The sequence below is a fragment of the Aotus nancymaae genome, unplaced genomic scaffold, assembly GCF_030222135.1.
Source record: "Aotus nancymaae isolate 86718 unplaced genomic scaffold, 86718_ANA_hifiasm-v0.15.2.pri h1tg000067l, whole genome shotgun sequence".
Classification (NCBI taxonomy): Eukaryota; Metazoa; Chordata; class Mammalia; order Primates; family Aotidae; genus Aotus; species Aotus nancymaae.
In genome coordinates this window covers 36563833-36590702 of record NW_026988482.1, presented here as the reverse complement: position 1 = coordinate 36590702, position 26870 = coordinate 36563833, and the positions used below count along the sequence as shown (strand labels likewise).

The 26870-nt window shown below is 40.7% G+C and overlaps 1 protein-coding gene across 2 annotated transcripts in view; it reads right to left on the bottom strand.

The window, feature by feature from the left end:
- PTPRG (protein tyrosine phosphatase receptor type G) overlaps nt 1–26870 on the bottom strand; it is a 765140-nt gene that overhangs the window by 218159 nt on the left and 520111 nt on the right. For both annotated transcript variants that reach the window (XM_064367285.1, XM_064367284.1), the window contains exon 5: nt 2764–2859. In XM_064367285.1, coding sequence (XP_064223355.1) covers nt 2764–2859 — 96 coding nt within the window. The remainder of the gene's footprint in view (nt 1–2763; nt 2860–26870) is intronic.

The following is a 26870-nucleotide window of genomic DNA, read 5'->3' as shown; positions in this document are numbered from 1 at the left end:
TACAAAAGGCATGTGTGCTTACAAGCAAGACAAAGGCGTGGGCACAGCAGCTGACACCTGTAATCCCAGCACTTCAGAAGGCTGAGGCAAGATCACTTGAGCCCAGGAGTTCTAGAACAGGCTGGGCAACAAAGCAAGACATTGTCTCTACAAAAAAAAAATAAGAAAATTAGCCAGGCGTGGTGGCCTGCACCTGTAGTCCCAGCTACTCGGGAGGCTGTGGCAGGAGGATCTCCTTGAGCCCAGGAGTTGGAGGCCACAGCAAGCCATAATTGCACCACTACACTTCAGCCTGATCAACTGGGAGACTTGTCTCTAAATAAATAAGTAAGACAAAGGAAGCAGCTTAATACAGCTGCTATCTACATAAAATTATGTTCTATTTTTTTTTTTTATCATCTGACCTCTAATTTGTGTCTATAGGATAGCAAGCCAAATTGAGAAAAGGACCTAACAAATGAAATGCACATTAAATGTCTTTGTATGCCAACTAGTAGTCGTGTCCTCGAAATACTTTAAATATTCAAAACCTCGATTTCACAGTGTGGTATTTTGTTGATTTGCACACCCATGTGTCTTGCCTGCCTAAAATTCTAATTGGTCTTATATTTAACAAAGTTTATGGAGCTGAAAAAAACAGAGTGTTTGGGTAGAGCATGCTGTAAACTAGTCCTTCCAGTACTCATGAAAACATTTTTAAAATTTTTTAAGTTTTGTTTTAAGAAAGGGGCCCTATGAAGTAGAATCTTGTAGGACTGGGCATAGGTGGGCGTGAGACAGAAGAAAGTGAGAGTGGATCTAATGGCAGGGCCACAGGAGCGGAGGTCCAGCTGCATGAAAAGCTGCATTCCAAGGGAGCAATGACAGAGAAGCAGGTGTTTGCCAGCACATGGGAATTGTTTAAGAGCAGTTTGTGTGGTCCCAGTGCTGCCAAAGGCAAACCCATCACAGTTCAGGAACAGAACAAAAGGGGTCTAAACAGAACTCAAGTCATCTGCCAATAGGTCAGTGTCCAGAACATACTTCTGTTCATGAAAAGACAGTATGTATGCCACGGGGGTCTCCATCCCACAGAAACAGATGGAGGGCTACAAATGCATATTATTTGGCATTTTCCAAGTGTCCACTACGTTCCAGGAGCCATACTAGGGACTCCTTTAATCACTACAATCTACATGATGTATTAGTTGTTCTCTCTGCTTCACAGATAAGGATACCGGGGTTGAAAAGTTTAAATAACTACGTTACCATTATGCAGTAGAAATCACGGAATTCAAAAGCAAATATCTTGACTCCAGTGAACAAGCTCTTAAAACACTACACTCTATTGTGTTCATGAAAAGTAATCAGGAAAAAGAGATGTGTTGGAGAACAATGCGCAAATTAAGCCAATACACAGCATAAACAGATGACTTCCAAAATATCTGACCGTGGCTCACAGTAAGCAATACACATTATATCATGACCCAGTACACACCCAGTATGCGTTACTGTGCATAAACAAGTTCTACAAATACATTTATCCTTACTATGTGATATTTTCTGACTTCTTTCCTATTCTGTATTATTCTATGTCATTGTTTCTAAAATGCTGATCAGAACTTATTGAAAAATTCCATAGCTCAACAGTAAGACAGAACCCACTGTTAGAAAACCAGTGCCATAAGCAACACTGACAACCACTGTTCTTATTCTAGGTAGAATATCAAGCTTTTCAAATTTTCATATCTAATCTCTCACTTGAGCCTTTATCTCCCTTGAGAAAAGGGAGAAAGGTAGTTAAAAGGGATAGAATTGTCACTCACATGTCACCCATTGAGAAGGGTAGTGAAATTAACATACTCCAAACAAGAATGGCTCCACCTCAATGACAAAGAAACTTGCTCAAAAAGGCAGATGTTAAAGACATGTGTTGGAGACGGCTCTTACATCTAACATTCTTAGTTGTCAAAAAGCCACCATTTTCCACAGAGACTCACTGGTGAAATGAATACCTTTATGTAGTCGCTAGGTCAACTTTAAGATTGAAAGACAAATCACAGATGCCTACTACTCAGACTACCTTTCACACAAAAAAACACCAAGGTCTCCTACAGGCAAGTTGGTCAACACACTTACTGATCAACACTACTTTGATTTGACTTTTTAAAAAACCTGAACAGCATTATTTATCAAAATATGCAACATTTGGATTCTAGGGGCAGAATCAACACTGAGTTATGAGCATTCATCAACATAATCAGATTAAAAGAGAGGAAGGAAGGATAAGAGTTTATAAACGTACTAACGCAGAGATAGTCGCACCAGAAACTTTAGTTACCATGGGGATTTCTGAGAGGCAAAGAAAGGGGGTCTCTTAAGAAAAGTGACTGATGCTATTTATTAACCTACTTGCAAGTAATGTCAAATTTTAAAGTTGCTCAAAAAAAACACCTTTTTTTATATCAGTCTCTTAATATGCTGAAGGAACCTGTTCAAATGCTTTAGCGGCGAAGTAACTTAGATGATAAATGTGTTCTTCAATCTGTGCACCAGTCAAGTAACAATAAAATCAGAATAATTCATGCAAAAATTTTCATTATGTTTCTAAACATACTTATTTACATTTTAAATCACACATTAGACAATATGAAATATCTTTCATTTGGACAGGTGTGAACTAGAAAACAGATGCATTCATTAAACATGGAACAATTTGGCAAATTACAAAAAAAATACTCAAAGAATTCTTTGGTTGAAGTACTTCAGCCACTGTTAACTTACTTGAAAAAATACGGCCATGGCTCCAATTATTCTGTTCTCAGAAATTGCGGTTTGAAAGCTGTCAAAGTCATCTGGATTGTAAAAGAAAATCTGCATCTGTAAGAACAATTAAACAATGTATTAGGAAAATTTTCAAACATAAACAAAAGTTGAGAGAATAGCACAATAAATGTACATTCTCCAGTTACTAAGATTTTGCCAAATTTATTCACCTATCCATATTTTTCCTTTGCTAACTTTCTCTTTTTTTTTTTTTTTAAGACAAAGTCTTGCTCTGTCACCCAGGCTGGAGTGCAGTAGTGCGATCTCAGCTTACTACAACCTCTGCCTCCCAGGTTCAAGCAATTCTCCTGCCTCAGTCACCCGAATAACTGGGATTGCAGGCACACACCATCATGCCTGGCTAATTTTTGTATTTTTGTAGACATGGGGTATCACCATGTTGGCCAGGCTGGTCTTGAACTCCTGACCTAAGATGATCCACCCACCTTGGCCTCCAAAAGTGCTGGGATTATAGGTATGAGCCACTGCACCCAGCCCTTTGCTAACATATTTTAGAACAAACCTAGACATCATGTCATTTTACCCTTAGATACTTGAGAATGTATCCCATCTTTTCACATAACTACAATGCATTCATGTCACCCAAATTAAGTAAAAGTAATGCTTTCTTATTTTCTAATACGCAGGTCATGGTGAAATTTCCCTATTAAGAAGCAAAATTTTAATGGCTCTAACCACCTTTTATAAAAAGCTAACCCACACGTTATTTTGCTTAATTCTCTTATCAACCTATGCAAAAAAATTAAGGCAGAAAATACTATATTCAGTTATAGATGAGGAAATAGTGCTTCAGAAATTTGATGTTAATTTGCCAAATATTACACATCAGAGAGAATCCAAAATCCAGGTGCTTTCATCCCGATCTTAACCTTAAATACTTCCTCTTACATTTGGTTAGCATTATGTTTTCTTTTTTGTTTCTGTTTTTTTTTTTGGAAACAAACAAACAAAAAAACTCACTCTCACTCTGTGGCCCAGGCTGGAATGCAGTGGCTGCCATCACGGCTCACTGCAGCCTCCATCTCCTAGGGTCAATAGATCCTCCCACCTCAGCCTCCTGAGTAGCTGGGACTACAGGTGTATGCCACAACGCCCAGCTAATTTTTGTATTTTCTGTAAGGATGGGGTTTTGCCTTGTTGTCCAGTCTGGTTTCAAACTCTTGGCCTCAAGTGGTCTGTGTCTCTCAGCCTCCCAAAGCGCTGGAATCACATGTGTGAGTCACTGTGCCTAACTAGAATTTCTTATTCAAGAAGCAGAACACAGGAAAGTCAACTCAGAATCATTATACAACTTTAATGCTTACACACACCTTGACATTTAAAAAGATGCAGAGAGTAGCTGGGCACGGTGGCTCATGCCTATAATCCCAGCACTTTGGGAGGCAGGCAGATCACCTGAGGTGAGAGTTTGAGACCAGCCTGACCAACACGGAGAAACCCCATCTCTATTAAAAATACAGAATTAGCCTGGCATGGTGGTGCATGCCTGTAATCCCAGCTACTCAGGAGTCTGAGGCAGGAAAATCACTTGCATCTAGGAGGAAGAGGCTACAGTGAGCAGAGATCATGCCATTGCACTCCAGCCTGGGCAACAAGAATCAAACTCTGTCTCAAAAAAAAAAAAAAAAAAGATGCAGAGAACAAAAATGAACCAAAGGGTATCCCCAAAAGCTTCCATATTGATAAAAAGAATAGACTTGGGTTCCTATTCCAGCCTCCTCATTTACTTAAAAGCATCAGCTTCCTTAGGTGTAAAGTCAAGTATTTCCACTTAGTGGGGTAACTGTGAGGCTCAAATAAGTTAATGTAATATATACCACATAGCACCATGGTCAGACCTCATCAACGCTCAACAAATTGCCATCATCATCATCATATATACACTTTTTTTTCTCTGAGACAGGTTCTCATTTTGTCACCCAAGCTGTAGTGCAGTGGCATGATCATGGCTCACTGCAGCCTTGACCTCCGGGGCTCACACGATCCTCTCACCATGGCCTCCTAAGTAGCTGGATCTACGAGTATACGCTACCACGTCAGGCTCATTTTTGTATTTTTTTAGAAACAGGGTCTCACTATGTTGCCTAGGCTGGTCTGGAACTCGTGAGCTCCAGCAATCCGCCCACCTTGGCCCCCCCAACCTGCTGAGATTCCAGGCATGAGCCACTGTGCCTGGCCATCATCATCATCATATTTTAAGATTAACATTTGGCAAACATCTTAAAATTCCTAGTGTGTAATTTCACTGAATCTTCTAGAATGATGCTACTCCTTACAGAAAATTGTATCTTCTATATAATTAGTTCTTTCATGACCTCTATTTCCCCACTTTTCCAAAAGGCACCATGCTATTTTCTGTAACAAACTGAACAACCACAACCCACATAGATTTGGAGATTTGACATTGAGCAATGAAGTCCCAGCAGGCAAAGCTAAGTCAGAATGACAAACTGAAGTATAGGTCAAAGGAAAACAGAGTTCTGATGACTGAATTAACTCAAATGCTAAGAATACGATGGCATTTCTTTTCTGCAGAGTAAAAACAGATAGCCCAGATCAGGACACTTCCTAGAAAAAATTCAGATACCTAAGTACATGGAGAAGGATGGGTAATTTCTTTTGGAGAATTTTCTTTCTTCAAGATAATTCATTTTCTTAAGACTGTGAATTTGCACCCATTCTGGCAGTTTCTTACAAATATGTTACCTTATGGTTTGGACAGCTTTAGACATCATGAATTTTTAGAGAAAAATCCATTGAATAAGGGGCAGATTAGAATGGTTTAATATTAGGTGAATTGCTTTGGGTACAATACTACTAACCCAAGAAAGAAACTTCACACAGGTGTATTCAGAAAATTACACTTCACTTTCCTTTTAAAACCCAGGTCCTCAAATTAAGTAGGTTCACCGAAGGCTTTCTTATACTTCAACCCAAATGCAGGGACAGCATTGTTTAATGCATCACCCGAATAGTGTGTGATACAAAATACTTTAAGACCTCTTCAAGGGCACTTTCATTTACAAGCGGGGAAAAATGCATTTTTAGAAAATGTGTTTGAGTCATGGCTCCACCCATCTGGATAATAAAATGTCTCATAAAAAGGACAGTAGCACAGGTCTAAAATTATCAAATTTTCTTACTATTTTTCTCACGTTGTAGTCTACTGAATTATGGTAATGTTTGAAGCGCTCTAAAATATAAGAACAAATAAGTAGATGGGGTTTTGCTGAGGGAATTGGACTTGAGTGAACTGAAACGTATTTTGTTGGCGGTGGTGATGTCCAAGTTTGGACAGAGACTGGAAACTATTTTCCAAAAACATCTTTGACGAGTGTTTGGGGTAGCTACCATCAATTTCACCTTCAAAATAAGCCATGCCCAGAGCCCTCCCTTCAACAGTCTGGGCTCTAGATTCCAGAGTCTTCCCTTCAACAGTCTGGGCTCCAGATTCCAGAGTCCTCCCTTCAACATTCCCCAAAGTGTGTTCTTTCAAATGTGAATCTAAGTGATGCTTACTCTAAAGCAATCCTATGAAGAAACATGGCGTACATAAGCTGAAGAAAAGATCTGGGGCCAGGCGCGGTGCCTCATGTGTGTAACCTCAGCACTATGGGAGGTCCAAGAGGGAGGACTGCTTAAGCCCAGGAGTTTGAGGCCAGCCTGGGCAACACAGTGAGACCCCATCTCTACAAAAAATAAAAAAGCAGCCAGGGGTGGTGACTGTAGTCCCAGCTATTCAGGAGGCTGAGGTGAGAGGACTGCTTGAGCCCAAGAGACTGAGGCTGATGGTTCCACTGCGCTCCAGCCTGAGCGACAGAGCAAGACCCTGTTTCAAAAAAAATAAAATAAAATAAAACAGGGATCTATTAACTATTCCCTGTCTCCCTTACCCAGTACCACCAATTATTTATACTATACCTAATTTGCCCTCTCTTTCTGCATAGACGTGCGTGCACACACACAGACACACACACACGCACACACACACACAAATACTTTTTTTCCTCAATCATTTGGGAGCAAATGGGAGATAATAGGCCCCTTTACCACTAAGTACTTAAGTGTGTAATTTCTAAGAATAAGGACATTCTCTTACATAATCACAGAATAATTATTAGAATTAGCAAACTTCACATTAAAACAGTACTATTATCTAATTCACAGACTATTTTCAAGTTTTGGCAAGTGCCCAAATCAAGTCCATTACAGATCATTTTCTGGTTCTCAGTCTAGAATCTAAGCTAGGATCAAACTTTGTATTTGGTTGTCTCTTTACACATGTCTTTTTACACTGACCTCTTCTACCCGCTTCTTCAATTGGAACAGTTATTCAGCCTTTGTCTTTCTTTACTCTGACAATTTGAAGTGTATAGGGCAGAAATTTCATAGAATTGAGGTCTGTCAGCAGGGTGTGGCGGCTCACGCCTGTCATCCCAGCACTCTAGGGGGCCAAAGCAGGTGGATCACTTGATGTCAGGAGTTTGAGACCCACCTGGCCAACACAGTGAAACCCTGTCTCTATTACAAATAGAAAAATTTGCTGGTTGCGGTGGCATGTGTCTGTAATCCCAGCTACTGGAGAGGCTGAGGCAGGAGAATTGCTTGAACCTGGGAGGCAGAGATTGTAGTGAGCCGAGATCGTGCCACTGCACTCTAGCTTGGGCCACAGAGCAAGGCTCCATCTCAAAAAAAAAAAAAAAAAATACTGAGGTCTGTCTCATGTTTTCTCATGACTAGATTCAGGTGATGCATTTTAGGCAGGTTACTACAGCAGTAATATTATATCTTCTCAGTGCGTTATATCAGCAAACACATTATGTGGTTTATCCTGCTATCGGAGGTATTTATCTTGATCATGTGGCTCAGGTGGTAACTATTGGGCTTCTCAACTATAAAGTTATTAATTTTCCTTTCATAATTAAAAAGTACTTTGCAGAGAGATACTTTGAGATGACACAGAAATCCTGCTCCTCATTTAATGTTGACTCACTAGTTTAGTATCCTTGGGTGACTTTGTAACTCCACCATTCCTTCTATATTCATTAATGGCATTCTGGAGTAAGGAATGGCTTTCCCTGGGCTGCAGTTTATTCATTTATTCATTCATTTATTTAAACCCATATGGACTTGTTTATTTATTTTTTTATTTTTTTTGAGACAGAGTTTTGCTCGTTACCCAGGCTGGAGTGCAATGGCGCGATCTCGGCTCACCGCAACCTCCGCCTCCCGGGTTCAGGCAATTCTCCTGCCTCAGCCACCTGTGTAGCTGTGATTACAGGCATGCACCACCATGCCCAGCTAATTTTTTGTATTTTTAGTTGAGACGGGGTTTCACCATGTTGACCAGGATGGTCTCGATCTCTTGACCTCGTGATCCACCCGCCTCGGCCTCCCAAAGTGCTGGGATTACAGGCGTGAGTCACCGTGGACTTGTTTATTTTTGTTTCTGTTTATTCAATCCATTATCAGATTCCATTACTAACATTATGTATTTTGATGCTCAGACTGTCCAAGATTTGCGCAGTAGGAAACCCCTTCAAAAGAATTTCTCTGTCACTCTGCCATATTCCCATCATATTTTATTTTTTAGCACCTCCTATTTTTGGGCTTATCCTGTATTTTCCCTGCCCTGGCCCTAGAATTGGCCACTTGAGTCCTGGTTCAAAGATTATTCAAAGACCTAGAAACTTTAACTCAATATTTTCCAAACATAGTTGAAATAGAATACTTCGGGCTTGATCCTTAAAGAAAACCATATAGCTTAAAGGTCGAAGAGTCTATTCCAAGCAGACCCCTCTTTTGCAAGGGAAGGAAAGCTGAATCAACCCTGTATAAATAGATGTTCCTTCATCATGTTGAGTTCCATAAAATAGAAGATATACCTCCTCAAGTACAGAAAGAAACTCTGTGAAGCTCAACTAAAAAGCCACTGACAGACTGCATGCACCAGGGCACAATCATGGGACCAGTTCTGCCAGAGTTTTCAAAGTCATGAGTGAGAGTCATTGGCCCAAATGGATTATTCAACTCTACCTTGTGGAATGGCTTCACTGCAAAACCCTCCAGGTGTTTTTCTAGCCAGATCAAGGTGATGGATAACCTGGAGTATCATATAGCATAACTTGACGTTTGGAAAATGGAATTTTACAAGGACAAAACAAATCACATTAAAAGAATCATCATCAACCAGGAAGCATGTCCTAAAATACAGATATGGCAAATGCCTGCATAAATCCCAATACTATCAAGTGATGGGAGGGAGGTGAAAAGGACACTGTGAGTACAGGGTTGACAGCAGTCAATGAGCCACTGTTGCAGAGTCCTAGTGTGATACATACAAAGTCACAACAAAATGCCCACTTGGTTTCCTTGTTCTCCTGCCTTGTGCAACTTTCCCTTACATTTAAACTAACTCCAGTTGCAATTTGACTTTACAAATGTGTCTATGTCTGGTTTCCAATATGTATCAGCGTCCATGTTAAGCTGAATGAAGAGAAAGCAACAAATCTGAAAACGTTAGCCTTTGATACTATTATTGTTTTTCAAATATTAATTTTTAATCATAGCAAAACATGTTTTTTAAACCTTTAGCGAGTGCCTACTGTATGCCAGGTACTGTACTATGATTCATTGACATTCAGTGAGGTATGTACCAGTATGATTCTCATTTTATAGGCAAGGAAACCAAGGATTTACAAAACTCATAATTTCAAACTTACAAAGCTCTCAAGGAAGGAAAGTGGGGTTGGGGCAGAAAAACTGTCTTCCTAGTCTCAGAGTTGAAGGTCTTAATCACTGTGCTTCTTTCCAGTTGGCAGGAGTATTGCTTAATGCCTATTCTCCGTAAGTCACCATGAAAGACGAAGATACAGTGTGTACTTAGGAAGACTAAAATATCATTAATGAGACAAGGTTAACTTTATTTTTCAGTACCAAAGTTGAGTGACTGCATCAGAAATGAAAAGCACGAGGCAATGAACGGCTCAAGGTCAAGTGAGGCATCTATTAAACAAATACTACATCTATAAAGGCAATGGGCAGGAGGGGGCATTTTCCAGAAGGTGAACTTTTTATTGTGTAATTTTTATTTTCTCTTATATTTTTATTTATTCATTTATTTTTGAGATGGAATCTCACTCTGTCACCAGGCTGGAGTGCAATGACGCGATCTTGGCTCATTGCAACCTCCGCCTCCCGGGTTCAAGCAATTCTCCTGCTTCACCTTCCAGAGTAGCTGGGACTACAAGTGCACACCACCATGCCTAGCTAATTTTTGTATTTTTAGTAGAGACCGGGTTTCGCTATGTTGGCCAGGCTGGTCTCAAACTCCTGACCTTGTGATCTCCCTGCCTTGGCCTCCCAAAGTGCTGGGATTACAGGTGTGAGCCACTGCATCTGACCCTTTACTGTCTAATTTATAGTTGTGTGCCTAAGTCAGCTCTCACGTTGCTGTGATCATGGAAGCAAAAGGAAATGATCCCAACATGAGAGTAGAAAATCCAACAGTAACTTCTATGCAGATTTAGAAAGCTCTACGTTTTATTTCCTCTCAAAAAGCTATTTCTCCCACAAGCCCCCGACACATGGCCCAAGAAGAAAATCATGATGGAGTAGTAAGTAAGGAAATAGCACGCAGATAGCTCAGGGGGAAGGCAATCTCCTGAAAGACTCAGCAGACATTTTCAGGATACCACTAGGGAGTTTTATTAAAGTGGAAGAACACACAGGCAAAAGCTACAGAAAAGAACAGATGGAGATGAGACGTAAACAGGACGAGATAAAGAGGGTAACCAAAAAGGCAACAGCAGAATTAAAAATCACATAGGAGACAGCAGACAACAGAACTGATGAGGTGGATATGTATTTTTCTAATCAAGCTTGGCATTAACCTGCCAGTCGGGATCCTGGTGGTGGACAAGAAACAGTTGCCTAAGAATAAAGAAGTGACGTGAAGGCAAGGTAAATATCCAAACACAGTGAATCTGCCAGCTCTGCCTTTGTGATGATTGCATAGGATGATGTCAGAGTTAAGGTTTTTGTAAAGTAAGTTCTTAATCTAACTTGATTTTTAAATTATTTTGTAACAGCTAGTATTAAGTAAACCAGACGCACACACTCAACACACTACCCTCTACTTCTGCCATTGCCTGTAGACAGAAAGACATATGCAGGCAGGACCTAAGTCTGCCCAGCGCAAGGCTGTGTCCCTAGCACGGTGCTACTCATTGTAAATACTAGTCATTTATTTGTGGAATGAATAAAATGAGTGGGAGCTCTAGGTGGCATGAGGCAAGGACATCCAAGTGATAAAGCCACAAATACTAACAAAGTCTGTGCCATCTCTTGGAATAAATAACAAAATCAATGGCAAGGAGGGCTCCAGATACTGACAGAATGAAGGAATTTAAAGTGCTGGAGTAAATGCTCAGAAAAGTGCAGATACAAGCCAAAATCCCTGTGAAATGGCCAGGTGACTCCAGGTACGGTTCTGCTAAATGCAGATTATATTACTTTCTCTGTAATCTACAAGAAAGTCAAACCATTGTCTAAGTAATTCTGGCCAATCCAGGGGATGGCCTCATCCCCTAGAGAATGTAGTCCCTGTTACAACTCCAGCGAAATAAGATCTATTCATTTAAATTATGGAGAAAAATGATAAAGAGACATTATATGTATTACATTAAAGTATATAACACAAACACTCTGGGTATTTTGTTTAATCCTAATGAACAAAGTTTTTATTCTTACTTTTTAAAAGGATCATTACTATTTTTTGTGAAAGTATTTTTTATATATGATGAACATTTAAATCAGTAGACCTCAGAAGTAAAGTGGGTGGGTCTCATGCAATCAGCTGAAGACCTGATGTCTTTTTAAGAGGAATTTTGCCTGTAGATGGGAACACAGATTGAGCTCAAGTTTCCAGCCTTTAGACTCAAGACAGCAGTATCAACTCAGCTAGAGTAACTTAGCTAAAATTAATTAATAACAGGCCAGAGTTACTGTGTGTGTGTGTGTCTGTGTGTGTGTGTGTGTGTGCGTGTGAGAGAGAGAGAGAGAGAGAGAGATCCTATGGGTGCTCTTTCTCTAGAGAACCCTGACTAATATACTCCCCAAAATCATTACTGGTTTTAAGCAAACATGTATAGGTATGTGTGTCTGTGTATCACATTACAAAACCATTCTGCAACTCAGTTACTTTTTGGGCTTCTTTGAGCTCTGACCTCTATCATCTTCTCTCACCTCTTGGTAACAGGATTCTCCCCTGGAGAATGTAGCTCGTTACAACCCAGTTCACACTCTTACAGCATACAGAAAAATATCCATAAAGTTGACAGTATTAGCTGAAGATCTAAGAGTATTTGCTATAGAATAAGACCTGATTTGTATATTGAAGAGTCTGGAGATCTCTAAGGCCCAGTGTCCCCTTCTGTGAAATAGAGGTAATACTCACACCTCATGGGGCTGTTGTAATACATTTTCACTAAGCGCTTGCTTCGGAAAAGTAAAAATGAATGAAATCGCTCTCATTTTTCTATTACAATATGTCCTTATTACTTTCTTTATGACAGAAGGGATATGTAAAGTAAGGTTCAAATAAACCATTTCCACAGGCCAGCCACCATCCCGACGAATCATGCCACAGGGTGTGGCAAAGAAACTAGTGTGTGGACTTCATTGGAAGAATATTTTTAGAAGAACCAAGCTCTGAAGAATAGTAAGTACTGGGTATCTTTGCAGGCAAGGTGGCACTTAAATAAACATTCTGAAACATTTCCTTTATACAATATCATTAATCACAGAGTATACTAATCCTTAATTATTTCCTGTTTCATTTGCCCTGTAACATGGAATTATCTTCAACTACTTTACAGCAGGAATCCCCAGATCTGCAGAAGAACTCGGGTGCCAGGATGTTTTTGGGATCTCTTTTAAAAGTCTCTGTGTGTAACTTGTTTATTCCATTATACGTCTATTTATTAGCTGATTTTCAGGATTTCTGGTTCAGTGATGCATCTGATACTAATCAGATGCATCTTATACTAATCAGATAAGTATTAAATGTTTGCACTTTTCCCTTGATAGGGAAGAGTCCAGGCTCTTGGTTGCAGGAGTAAGTTGAGTTTTTCAGGGATTTACTATGCTTGATTTATGAGTTATTTCTTACAGGTCAGCCTAAGTTTGAGCACAAATGAAGTAAGCTGAGTTTGGCTATAGCTTATCCAGAAACTTTCGCCGTGTACTCAGGAAGGAAGGCAGTGATCTCTAGCTCTCTTATTTAATAGTTATGTGACCTGATTGAAGTCAGTTACCCCCTCGCTGAGCCTTAACATCTCCAGGAGTACACTGAATTAAAAATATGTCACTGGGTTACACAGAAGATTAAATAAAATAACTCAAGTAAAGCACCTTCCACCGTGTCTGGCACACTCAGAACCACTGATTTATTTACATGTCTAAAGATTCATTAAACGGGGCAAATAAGAAAGAAAAAACAACAACATATAAATTAGTGAAAGGGGTATTTGCAATATCCCTGAATTGGAACCTACCTCAATAGTAATCAATAATGGAATGGATAGACCAATTGTGACACAATCATACAATGAATTACCTAGAGGAATGCACTACAACCACAGGTAACAATATAGACAAATCTCACAAACAAAGCAGAACCAGGTAAAGCAGATTTAAAACACACACACACACACACACACCCTGCGTGATTCCATTGGAATGAAGTAAGAAAACAGGAACAACTAAAGCAGTTACGAGCCAGCACAGTGGCTACCCCAAGTGGCACCTGGACAAGGACATCAGCAGGTACAGGTACGTTATCTTGTAGATGTGGGCACTGGTTACAAGGGTATGAAAATTCAGCAGCTGTACAGTTATTATTTGTGATTTGTCTCCTTTACATATGGTGCTTCAACAACGAATAAATAGAAATAGTAAAATACCTGTGTTTTTGAAACCAAGAGGAATAAAAGTTATAACCTCACATAGTAACAGGGCTGAGAGGCAGGAAGATTGCTGGAGCCGAGGAGTTTGAGACCCGCCTGGGAAACATAGCGAGACCCCCATCTCAAAAATAACCATTAGCTGGGCATGACGTCAAACACCAGTAGTTACAGCTACTCGCGAGGCTGAGGCAGGAGGATCGCTTGAGCTCAGGAGTTCAAGGCTGCAGTGAGCTATGATTGCATCACTGCACTCCCACCTGGGTGACCCAGTGAGATTCTGCTTTGATTAAAAACAGACAAACAAACCGAAACAGAGCAGGGCCGAGTTTACTGCCCTGCTTTGCACCCACTCCGCTTGATATAAGCTACTTGAAATCTGACAGTAGGATCAGACTGAACTTACCTACTTGACAGAGCAAGTTTCAATGACTGGCCTTGAATATACAGAATCCCTCCAGCCTAGGACCCAATAACTATTACAAGAGCCAAGCACTGCCCCTGCCCACCCTTTCCCCTGAGGCAGCTGCTGCAAGAGAAGTCAAGAGGCAGCCTCAAGCATAAAGCTCTCAGGAGCGTTGCTTAAATGTACCTGATTCTGAACGCTTTACATCAATTAATTCCTTAAATCCTTACTACTACTTTCTAGGGGCAACACTCTTATTTTTCCTGTTTTATACAAAAGAAAATTAAGGCTGAGATAGTAGGTCTTGTGCTAAGAAGTAGTAGCACTGGGACTCAAATCTAGGCATTTACTTGTAGAGCCCACGTAATTAAAACTGTTCTATCATACAACATCCTGATCAGAATTCCCATTAGCAATGAGCACTACCTGTTAGTTCTCTCTAGGGTCCTAGTACAAAGCTTCCAGAGCTGTGTTTTAACCTGGGGTGATTTTGTACCCCAATGGAAATGTGGCCATTTCTAGAGACATTTTTGGTTGTCACTCCTTGAGGGGATGATAGCCATCTAGCGCAAAGGTCCCCACTCCCTCGTCTGTATGTACAGCTGCTCCCCACAGACCACATTACTGCCTGAGCGCCGCCTCCTGTCAGATCAGTGGCGCCATTGGTCGATTCCCATAGGACCGTGAACCCTAATATAAACTGTGCATGCAAGGAATCTAAGGGCGCTCCTTATGAGAACCTAATACCTGACGACCTGTCACTGTCTCCCATCACTCCCAGATGGGACCATCTAGATGCAGGAAAACAAGCTCAGAGCTCCATGATTCTACATTATGGTGAGTAGTATAATTATTTCATCATATATTACAATGCAATAATAATAGAAATAAAGCACACAATAAATATAATGCAACTGAATCATCCTGAAATCATCGCCACCCCCGACATGGTCTGTGGAAAAGCTGTCCCTGGTGCCAAAAAGGTTGGGGACCGCCTACCTAGCAGGTAGAGGCCAGGGGTGCTCCTAAACACCCCAAAATGCACAGAACAGTGCCCCACATCATGGGAGTTTTTCTGCGCCAACTCGGGCTCTGGAGGTTGACAGAAGAAAAAAAGAAAAGAATTATCTGCCCAAAACGTCCATAGTGCTGAGATGCAGAAACCTTGCCCTACACCCACTGACAACATGAAACACGATCAGTGGATATGGTAAAGCGCTTTGTTTATCTTTCCCTTTCCCACTACTACTGAACTTTCAGGGGGAGGATCAAGTCTGCTTGGAGGGGGCTTGAAACTGGGAGAGCACTTTTATTTATTTTTTGAGACGGAGTCTCACTCTGTTGTCAGGGTGGAGTACAGTGGCGTGATCTCAGCTCACTGCAGCCTCCACCTCCCGGGTTCAAGCGATTCTTTTGCCTCAGCCTCCCGAGTAGCTAAGACTACAGGCATGCGCCACCATGCCCAGTTAATGTTTGTATTTTTAGTAGAGACAGGGTTTCACCATGTTGGCCAAGATGGTCTCGATCTCCTAACCTCGTGATCTGCCCACCTCGGCCTCCCACAGTTCTGGGATTACAGGCGTGAGCCACTGCACCCAGCCGGGAGACCATTTTTGTCCCTTCAACTACTCTTGAGGTGACTGTATTTCAAAATGGGAGATAAAATATAGTCACTTCAACTACTCTTGAGGTGACTGTAATGGCTATCTTTTCTAATGAAACAGCGTTTCCTTGCTTGCATGGCTATTTTATACACAAAGCTGGTTCTGAAAAGCACTGGAGCTTACTGCCTTGGACACAGTGGAGGGGGAGGGGGCGCTAGGTGCATCTGGAACTCATTTGTATTTCAAAAACAGGAAAATCACTACCACAGTGTTTGTGCTCTTTGTAATATGAAACTTTTTAGAAATTGCTTTGTACTTGGGAGTAACAGCCACATGATTCACCATGAAATGAAGTCTGGAAAATCATTTTGGATAAATGGACCTATAAATTCAATAGAATTTCCATGACAACATAGACTGCAACACTCAGCCACAAATAAAAGGTTATAAATCATTCAAAACCAAGTAGGAATCAGCAATATATCTCCCATTTTGAAATACAAGAAACCTGAAATCTAGTTTATTTGTTACTTACTCAACTAAAGTTCCCATTAGAGTTCTTTCCTCACTTCTGATATTATTGTATTCTCTACCTCGTCATAGGTTTTGGGCGAAATGATGATGTCATGACTTTGCAATTAAGCCAAACAAAATTAACACAGATATAGAGTTGGTTGTATTCCCTCCCCTTCTCCCAGCCAGAGACCTCCAAGAAAGCTTGTCTCAAAGACAAGTTACGCTCTTTTATCTGGAAAACTGAATTTTGCGCTATACAACTGAATGTTGCCACATCATGGTTCTCCGTGAGAAAAAGGCTGATGCCAAACATTTCTGAGAAGACACATGTAAGGCAACTGGAGGCTTCCAAAGCTTTCTGAGTTCTATAAATCCAAACCACACCCTTTAGTGTCCTTGGGAGAACCTCCACAGTGAAGTATTTTTAAGGTTAGCTGGGTCCACTGGTCTAGAACATCTGTACTTTAAAACAGCTATCTGTTCCTGAGGTCATCTTATCATTTCTGGTGGAGATTCCCATACAAGAGGCTCTTCTGAATATTGTATCATGACCTCTCCCACTGGGAGGGTCCTTACAGAGCTAAGCACATAGTAAGCACTCATTAAATGACTGTGGAATAAATGAATGAGTTACTCCTTACACAGGAGAAAATGTGTTGCATTGCTCCACTGGGAATTTTTTTCTTATTATTCAGTCTCCCTTGAAATAACCAACAGCTTTGGGCAGACGACTGGTTAAGGGGGAAAAACAAATTTATGGAGTTATGAATCTGGCTTCTAGCAGAGCTGCAAGCCCTCAGGAAAGACTGCCGAAGGTGGTACATGTATTCACTGAACAGTGTCCATCACTTTTCAACAGTTCATTGATCAGACAGACTTTTACGGTTCCATCTACAACCATGTGCTGAAAGACCCATTTTCAGCCCTGTTCTCATGTGGTACACAACCATGGTCTTCACTGGAATCTTCGAGGGTTCCACAAGCCAGAAAGGTTAAAAATCACTACCTCTAAAAAATATGTAAACATGCCTCAATGAGCAAAAAATCCCTTCTCTAAGACATATATCTAGAAGCAGATCAAACCAAACCATCCCTGAAAAGACTACACACATTTTTTTACTCTAATCAATAACACAGGAGAATATCAATTTTCCTATACCATTACTAACTGGATTCATGGATCCTTCTTATTTTTTACCATTGGATGGATACTTCTGTTCTCATTTAAAAATTTCCAAACAAATGCAAAAATTAGCTGGGTGTGGTGGCACGCACCTGTAGTCCCAGCTACTCAGGAGGCTGAAGTAGAAGAACTGCTTGAACCTGGGAGGCAGAGGTTGCAGTGAGCCGAGATTATGCCACTATACTCCAGCCTGATGACAGAGTAAGACTCCGTCTCAAAAAAGAAAAATCCAAACAACCAATAAGAACCTTTACTTATTTTTTTCTAATGATTTTCTGTTTTATTATTTAAGGAGCTCTTTATTCAGATTATTAATACTTTGTCACAAGTGCTGCAGATACAAAGACAGATATATAAGTATTTTTGCCCCACCATTGATGGTATCAGGCGAAGAAAAACCTTGATATGCATAATAAATAGGAGAATGGTAAAAGAACCTATGGAGGGAGAAGGAAGACACTAGGCACTAATTTGGGAGACTGAGGCAGGAGGAATGCTTGGGGCCAGGAGTTCAAGACTAGCCTTGGAAGTTCTCAGATACATAGTCAGAGAAGAAAATCAAGTTGCAAAATAAAAACACTGAGATCACATTTGACTTTAAAAACGTCATACAACTCAGTACTGTATGTGTCTTGTGTGTATATGCACAAATATATAGAACTAAGGCAAAGGAAGGCTCACCTCTGGAAAAATAACACAAACTAATAGCTGTTTTCTCTGGGGACAAGACTTGGATTGATTTGGGGTTAAGAAACGTGGTTTATCATAACTGTTTAAAACACTTGCTGGGTCTTAAAATATGGCTCATCTGGAAAAGAGTCTCCCTTGAAATGGGTAGAAAAAGAAAAATCAAAAAAGAAAATAACAAAACCCAAACCCTACCACTGCTCTAAGAAGAAGAGGGTAAATCTAACTAAATCCATTTAGGGACCCAACTCAGAAAACCAGCCTCATAAGCAAAGTACTCTAAAGGAATGCATCCATCAGCCCCTAGCAACAGACAGCTCCACATCAGGCAGGGTCTAATCTTCCTTTATTCCTGATCTCACTGTCACACAATTCACTCTTCATGTATTTTGGACTACAGGGAAATGCACAACTAAGCAAGTTTACTAACACTCCAAAGGAAACAAAGAAATAAAAGATTGAGGCTGGGTGTGGTGGCTCTCACCCAGAATCCCAGCATTTTGGGAGGATGAGGCAGGAGGATTGCTCGAGGTCTGTAGTTTAAGACCAGCCTGGGCAACACAGCGATACTTTTTATAGTTCTCTATAAAAAATATAAATAGATAAAAAAATTAGAGGTATCATTTCAGATTTATGCAGAATTTAATTTACTTAACACAGCTGCTCTACTAATAATAATACATGTATTTATTTAGTCTAATAATTTCCCACCTACCTAGCCACAAAATTAGAGTGCACATTATAATTTTACTTTACTTTATATAAACACAAATTATTAATATTAATTCTCCCAGACCAGATCTTTGGTCAGAAGAACATGAGAGAATCAGAGAGCAAAACAAGGCTGCCCAAAGCTTGGCAAAACACCAGCCTTCGTGATATACTGGTTAAAACCCAACAGAGATGATTTAGAGAGAGGCATTTTAGGAAGTGGTTAAAGGCTTTAGTGGTAAAAATAACGGAGGGCTGCCACCATTGTAGCTGTGATCATAATTTAAAATCTTTGGGTTAATGATCTTTCTCTCCATCAATATCTGGAAAATGTGGGTTTCAGAATCTCATAATCAGAGAAAACATATGATGGAATAGAAAAGATAATAATTAGAAAATAGAAGTTCAAGTTCAAGCTCTGCCTTGTCTGGTGCTAAGTTCAGGGGTAAATCATTTAATTATTCTGGGTTCCCATTTCAAAATACGCAAAATTGAGATGACACTTTTAAACAAAGTTTGATGACTGACTATAACCTTCCATAAGTCTGAGGTTAGTATTTAACACCACAAGGCAAATAAGAATGTCATAAAACTGCTGGGGGTGGCGGCTCATGCCTGTAATCCTAGCACTTTGGAAGGCTGAGGCGGGTGAATGGCTTGAGTTCAGGAGTTCAAGACCAGCCTGAGCAACATGGTGGAAACTTATCTCTACAAAAATTAACTATGCATGGGGGCATATGCCTGTGGTCCATGTTACTTGGGAGGCTGAAGTAGAGGGATCACTTGAGCCCAGCAGGAGGTCAGGCTGCAGTGAACCATGATCCTACACCAGCCTAGGTAACACAATGAGATCCTGCTTTAAAAAAAAAAAAAAAAGAATGCCATAAAATCTATGAGATGAGATCAACATTATCTTCTTCTTCATTATTAGTATAGTTATAATTTCTATAAAAATTATTTTCAAAAAATACATCTCTGTTGAATTGGTTACTTGATACTCAATTCATCTACTTTTGACTCAGATGAAGTCCCTTGTTAATTACATTTTCCCATTTTCTTACACCATTTCATGTGCTTCCCACCCAACATTTTATTATGAAAAATTATTAAACATAAGAGTAAAGTTGAAAGAATTTTGCTGTGAATACCTGTATACAACCCACCTAGATATCTCCCTTAACATTTAAATGTACTTGCTTTATCAAACAACAGTTCATCCCACTATCCATTCATTTAATCTCATACTAAATTTTAAGGGAAAATGCTATCAGCACTCTCCAATAGCCAGCCATTGTAAAAGCAGTAACCCTGGCATCAAGAGAAAGCCAGGAGGTTGGGTGCAGTTGCTCATGCCTATAATCCTAACACTTTGGGAGGCTGAGGTGGGCAGATCACCTGAGGTCATGAGTTCCAGACCAGCTTGGCTAAAAGGGTGAAACCTGGTCTCTATTAAAAATATAAAAATTAACTGGGTGTGGTGGCATGTGCCTGTAATCCCAGCTATCCAGGAGGCTGAGGCAGGAGAACTGCTGGAACTGAGATGGTGCCACTACACTCCAGCCTGGGCAACAGAGTGAGACTCCATCTGAAAAAAAAAACAAAAAGAAGAAAGAAAGAAAGAAAGAGAGAGAGAGAAAGAAAGAGGAAAGCAAGCAAGCCAGCCAGCCAGCCAAGCAATGTTTTTTAGGCTTTGAGTCCAAGCCAGGAGATAGCCTGCTGGTTTGCAAAGGGGTTAATAACTCTATTAATGGCAGCATCTTGAGACTCTGATAGATAAATCTCAGCAGGCAACTGTTAGTAATTTGGAATAAAAATAGATTTTAAAGGAAGGGATAAAAATATCAAAACCATGACTTTATGAAGCCAAAAGTCCACAGGAGATGGTGTCACCCAATAATCATGTTACAGAGTGGCTCCATTCATGACCTATCTTGTTAGTGGATATAGAAAACATCCAGAGAGACTATACATGAAGTACAATCATGCTCAAACACTTGTTTCTCTTATTTGTCTTGAATTTATAATAGGTAACAGTGAACACACTCAGAAGTCTGCCCAGGAAGTCTGGTTTGTAATTCCCAAATTTGAGATTTCAGCCACCAGAGAGAGTTATGTCCATTAAAATCTCCAGGAAAAAAGCTTCATTTCAAAGAACGTATTGTTAAATCAAAGGATGGTAAAACTAGCTACCTTAGTTGGGATTTGAGCAGTGTCACAAATGTTAGTTACAAGGGAGATTCAAGTTCAAGAAGCATTATTTATAAAGGCAGAAGGATGCAGACATGTTCATTGACGATTCAGGAGAATAACAAGATCAATTAGGGAGCATCCATACTAAGAAATATTATGCAGGTACTAAAAAGAACTATGTTGATTCTGTATCTGATATGCAAGGAAGCCAATGATAGGGCGGAGCTCTGTGTACATAATCATCCCATATTTCAGATAAAGGAGAAAGTAGAAAAACACATATAAAGAGGGAAAAACATAAACAATCTATAAGATATTTAACTTTGGTTACCTCTGATAACTGAAAATGCAGGCAAGAATAGAGATAAAACAATGACTTCAATTTCTACTCCCTATCCTCAGTACTGTTTAAACATTTATCAAGAAGAAGAATTTCTTTTGTAAATATTTGAAACAACAAGTACAAGACAACAACAACAAACAAAGACTAAAACAAGAACCAAACAGCACAGGATGACAAGATTTCTTTTCAAACTTTACTAAATACTGACACACAGACAAAACAGTGCATAGCTGTAAGTACAGTTCTGAGTGATCTCAGTGATGTCTCAGGGTAAGCGCACCCATGTAACTGGCATCCCAATGAGTAAGCAGAATGCTTCTTCTCCAGAAGCCCTATGCAACTTCATCTGGTCACCACCATCCAACCAAGAGTAACCATCTACTGACTTTCTATTTACCTATTACTGCTTGCAGGAAGTATAACAGTAGCCATCAAATTATGGTCCCTGATCTGCAGTTTCCTGTTTAGGCTACAGCCACTAAGGGTGCAACTCATTCTCATCAGCAGGAAGGTTTTGTTGTGGTTAAGACAGGGTCTCACTCTGTCACCCAGGCTGGAGTGTGGTGGTGTGACGATGGCTCACTGCAACCTCGACCTCCTGGGCTCAAACGATCCTCCAGCCTGGGGAGTAGCTGGGGCTATAGGCTTGTGCCATCATGCCCAGCTTGTATTTGTTGTAGAGATGGTATGTATTAATCCGTTCTCATGCTGCTAATAAAGATATATCCAAGACTGGTCATTTATAAAGGAAAGAGGTTTAATTGACTCACAGTTCAGCATGACTGGGGAAGCCTCAGGAAACTTACAATTACGGTGGAAGGGGAAGCAAACACGTCCTTCTTCACATGGCAGCAGCAAGGAGAAGTGCCAAGCAAAAGTACAAAAAGCCCCTTATGAAACCAGCAGATACACGTGAGAACTCACTCACTATCATGAGAACAGCAGCATAGGGGTAACTGCCCCCATGATTCAACTACCTCCTACCAGGTCCCTCCTACCACATGTGGGGATTATGACAACTACAATTCAAGATGAGATTTGAGTGGGAATATAGCCAAATCATTATGATGGGGTTTCACCATGTTGCCCAGGCTGGTCTTGAACTCCTGGGCTCCTGCAATCTGCCCACCTCGGCCTCCCAAAGTGCTGGGATTTCAGGCATGAGCCACTGCACCCAGCCAACTCCTGGATTTCAATAGCAGAGATCTGTTCTCTTGACCAGATGGTTTTTAAGCTCATTCTAAACATGAGATTCTATAATGCTTTAAAACAAATATCTTTCATAACAGGCCTCAGTCCACATTTCTTACAAGGTAAGATCAAAAGCTGAGTTCTCATTCCTGACCTGTTTTATGGACAATGGGGGTTTGGGGTAATGAGATCAGAGTTTTCAGAGGGCAAGTTTTAGAGCTCTTTTCAAGTTGACTAATAGTAGGGGAAGGGAATGGAGTTCCAAGGAACCAGAATTTGATAAAGTCCAAGTCTAAGAATCATCTATAATTTTGTGAGTTCCACTTATGAAGGAGTCCCCAGGGACATGGGCTTTATGAAGATTAGGAAATTTTATCTTCATGATAATTCTGCATAGCGGGTATGACTGTCTTCACCATTTTAAAGATTGGGAAAGGGAATTTTAGATAGGTTAAGAAATTGCTTCCACAACAGCTGGTGAGCAGTTAGGGATGCAGTGACTCTGCAATCTGTGGTGCTCCACCAGACCAGACACTGGAAGATCATTTACTTCTGCCTACCAAGAGCAGAGTTCGGTGGTGGAGTCCCCATCTCCTTATGGTGTGACAATCGCTTATAAGCAAAGGGCAAGACACAGCAGATATCGTAATGAAGTTTAGGGAAGAAAAGAGCCCCTCCCTTGGGATTAGAGCTCAACTTCGGTGGGTTCAGATTACTGGGGCTCTGTTTTCTTTCTTGCTGGACCTAGTCTGACTCAACAACTGCCTTGGTCAGAATTTAAGCCTAGTCCTATCTGCCAGATGCTCATATCAACATTGAATTCAATCTTGTCCCTACTGCCTACTTGGGTCATGCTAACAACAGCACCTACACATAGACTACTTCCCGGGACAGACCCATGGCCGACATACTCAGGACATAAACTTCCCAGTCCCATTAATGCAGAGCAAGAACGAAGGAGGGCAGGATCCATAGGCAACATTATGTAGACACCAACAAAAAGGTCTGTATGGCGTGTGAGGGGGATGATAACCTTCAGCATAAAAGACCTGATACACTTAAAAGAACATCCAGCTGGGCCCAGTGGCTCACGCCTGCAATCCCAACACTTTCGGAGGCTGAGGTGGAAAGATTACTTGAGGTTCGGAGTTATCCAGACAAGGCTGGTCAACATAGCAAGACCCAGTCTCTAAAAATAAAAATAAAAAAAAGTTTGGCTGGGCGCAGTGGTTCACACCTGTAATCTCAGCACTTTGGGAGGTTGAGGCAGGCAGATCACAAGGTCAGGAGTTTGAGACCAGCCTGGCCGATATGGTAAAACCCTGTCTCTACTAAAAATATAAAAATTAGCTGGGCGTGGTGGCTCCTGCCTGTAATCCCAGCTACTTGGGAGGCTGAGGCAGGAGAATCGCTTGAACCCAGCAGGCAGAGGTTGCAGTGAGCCGAGATAGTGCCATTGCACTCCAGCCTGGACAACAAGAGCAAAAAAACTGTCTCAAAAAAAAAAAGTTTAATAAAAAATAAATAAATGAACATTCAATTGTCATCACATTGCCAACTTTCCTTCCCACCGTAGGGTAACTTATGCTCCCTTACAAGATTATTAAAGCAAGGTTAGGAATGAGGTTGTATTAGACACCACACAATCAAGATAGCTTATGAGAAGAACTTGGGCTAGGTACACACAATTTTCTATCTGGCTTTCCGAATTGTACAGTGAAACGCAATGAGGCTGGATCCATGGGGAACTGCATGCCATGGGAAACACATCCATACATGCATTGCTGTGTTTTCAAAGAGGTCTCTGGTAGGGGTTATGGTTTTATTCAAAGCATTGTATTCCATCTATAGTGCCAAGTCCTCGTCTAAGGGTTGGAGTGCTGAGCTTTATTATTTCTTGAAATGCCTACACCTCAAGTATTTTTAACATGGTAGCTCAATAATTCTACCTACCAATTCCTCCATACGATCATCTATTTGCACTTCATGGAAATACCCTGCTTTGGTCCCCAGTCTAGGTGCACAGAGTGGTGTAGAACTTAAAGCTCTGAGTTTTCTGAGTCTTAAACAGCACATTAGGACCCATTTGGAGTTCTTGGGCATTACCTTTCTGGAATGTTAACAGCACAGCAGGTGGATTTTTTTTCCTATTTTTTTCTTTCTTTTTAAGCATTCTACTGGACTCCCAGACATCAGTGCTGTAGCTCTCAGAGCTGCAAACCTGTCCAGGGCACAGCTTTGGCAGAGTTATTTTTGTTAGCTGGCATTCTTTGTAGAAAAGCTCAGAGTTCATTTTTCAGTTTTCTGAGCTGTGACCAGTGTACACAACCACATTACTGGTCTGGGGCCAAGAGAAAATGCACCGACTGATGTGTGGATATGATAACACCACTGTCTAACATGCAGATACCTTGACATGTCTCAGGAAATGGCATCCTTTGGGAGTCTCACAACGCAGCCTACAGAAAAGCACTTCTTTTGAGAAAATAAAAAATAAAGAGATAATTCTCCATCTTCATGGACAACAGAAAACAGTGTAAACTGGAGGATGAAGGATGGATGTGGGTAAGCCTTAAGTCAGAATTTCCAGACAATGTTTCAATGGTTGGCTGAGATTGGCTGTGGCTTCTCACCATAAACACCAGGGTTAAAAATCCACAGGTGTAGCCAGAGTTAACAATCCCTGCCTTTCCTTCTCAGGTGAGGCCCATTAAAACTCTTGATCTCAATTGCAAATATCTCCCAAAATAGTAAGTCAAAACACTGACTTTCAGCCTGCCATCAGAGTCATTTGCCTTTCTCTGGAAACACGGATAATCCTTGTTGTTTAGATGAAAGATCTTTACTTTCATCTCATGTCTATTCCAAAGCCACTATCTTGCTTTGTAAAAGTCAGGTTATGCAGACAGCATGCATAATGCGCTTTCGGTCTTCAACTCTCCACTCCATCTGTGGACGCCTTCTCATGTCCATGAATGACACAGTGCCTCAAGGGAAGTTCAACAGGAATGGTTTGTTTTCTTCACATTTTGCCAGCAACCACCTTAAATAGACACAAAGTCTAGGCAAAGCACAGCAAGTGCCAGGCTGGCACAGTTTAGCCACATGCCATTCTTCTCTTTCTAAACCAGATCTTACCCCAGGGGACATTTGGTAATGTCTGGGAATAATTTTAGTTGTCACAACTGTGTCAGGGGTGTGACTGGCATCTACTACATCTTAGATATTTTAGGCTAAGGATACTATTTTACATCCTACAATGCACATGATGACATAACAAAGGCTTACTAAGCCCAAAATGCTGAGGTTCAGATATAATGTTTTGTATTTAGACCAGGGGTGTCCAATCTTGCGGCTTCCCTAGGCCACGATGGAATAAGAATTGTCTTAGGCCACCATAAAATACACTAACACTTATGATGTGCTAAAAAAAAAAAAAATCACAAAAAAATCTCATAATGTATTAAGAAAGTTTACAAATTTGTGTTTGGCCACATTCAAAGCCATCATGGGCTGCATGTGGTCTGTGGGCCGCACGTTGGACAGGCTTGATTTAGACTAAATAGAAGACCACTCTTATGCCCTTTGTATACAGAACAAGGCACAAAACACTATCTCAGTGGATAGCAAACACCTACAATTCCATGACAACTGGACTAAAATTTTCTACCAGGACATATTCGAAGTCAATCCTGTCTGGATGAGATGTTTGTGTCCTGATATTTGCCCACTCACTGCTGCTGAATTTTAAAATGTACAATATTCTTGGATATGAATGCATTTCCCTAATGCATAATGGCACAGTTGTTAGAGTCTTGGGCTACAGAGTCATACGTACTTGGATTTGAATTCTCTCTACTGCTTACTAGCTGAGTGAGCTTGGGCAACGTTATGGTTTGAATTGCATCTTCCCAAAAGATTTTGAAATCCTTATCCTCTGTATACCTATGACTGTCACCTTATTCGGAAAATTTGGAAATAGGGTCTTTGCAGATGATCAAACTAAGATGAGGTCATTAGAATGATACCCAATCCAATATGACTACGTTCTTTAAAAATGAGGAACTGTGGACGCAGAGACAGACAAGGAGACTGCTACAGGAAGATGAAGGCAAGTGATGCACTTACAAGCCAAGGAATGTCAAAGATTGCCTGCAAACCACCAGAAGCTAAGAGCAAAAGCACAAGAGATTCTTTCCCACAGCCCTCAGAAGGAACCATCCCTCCTGACACCTTGATCGCAGACTTG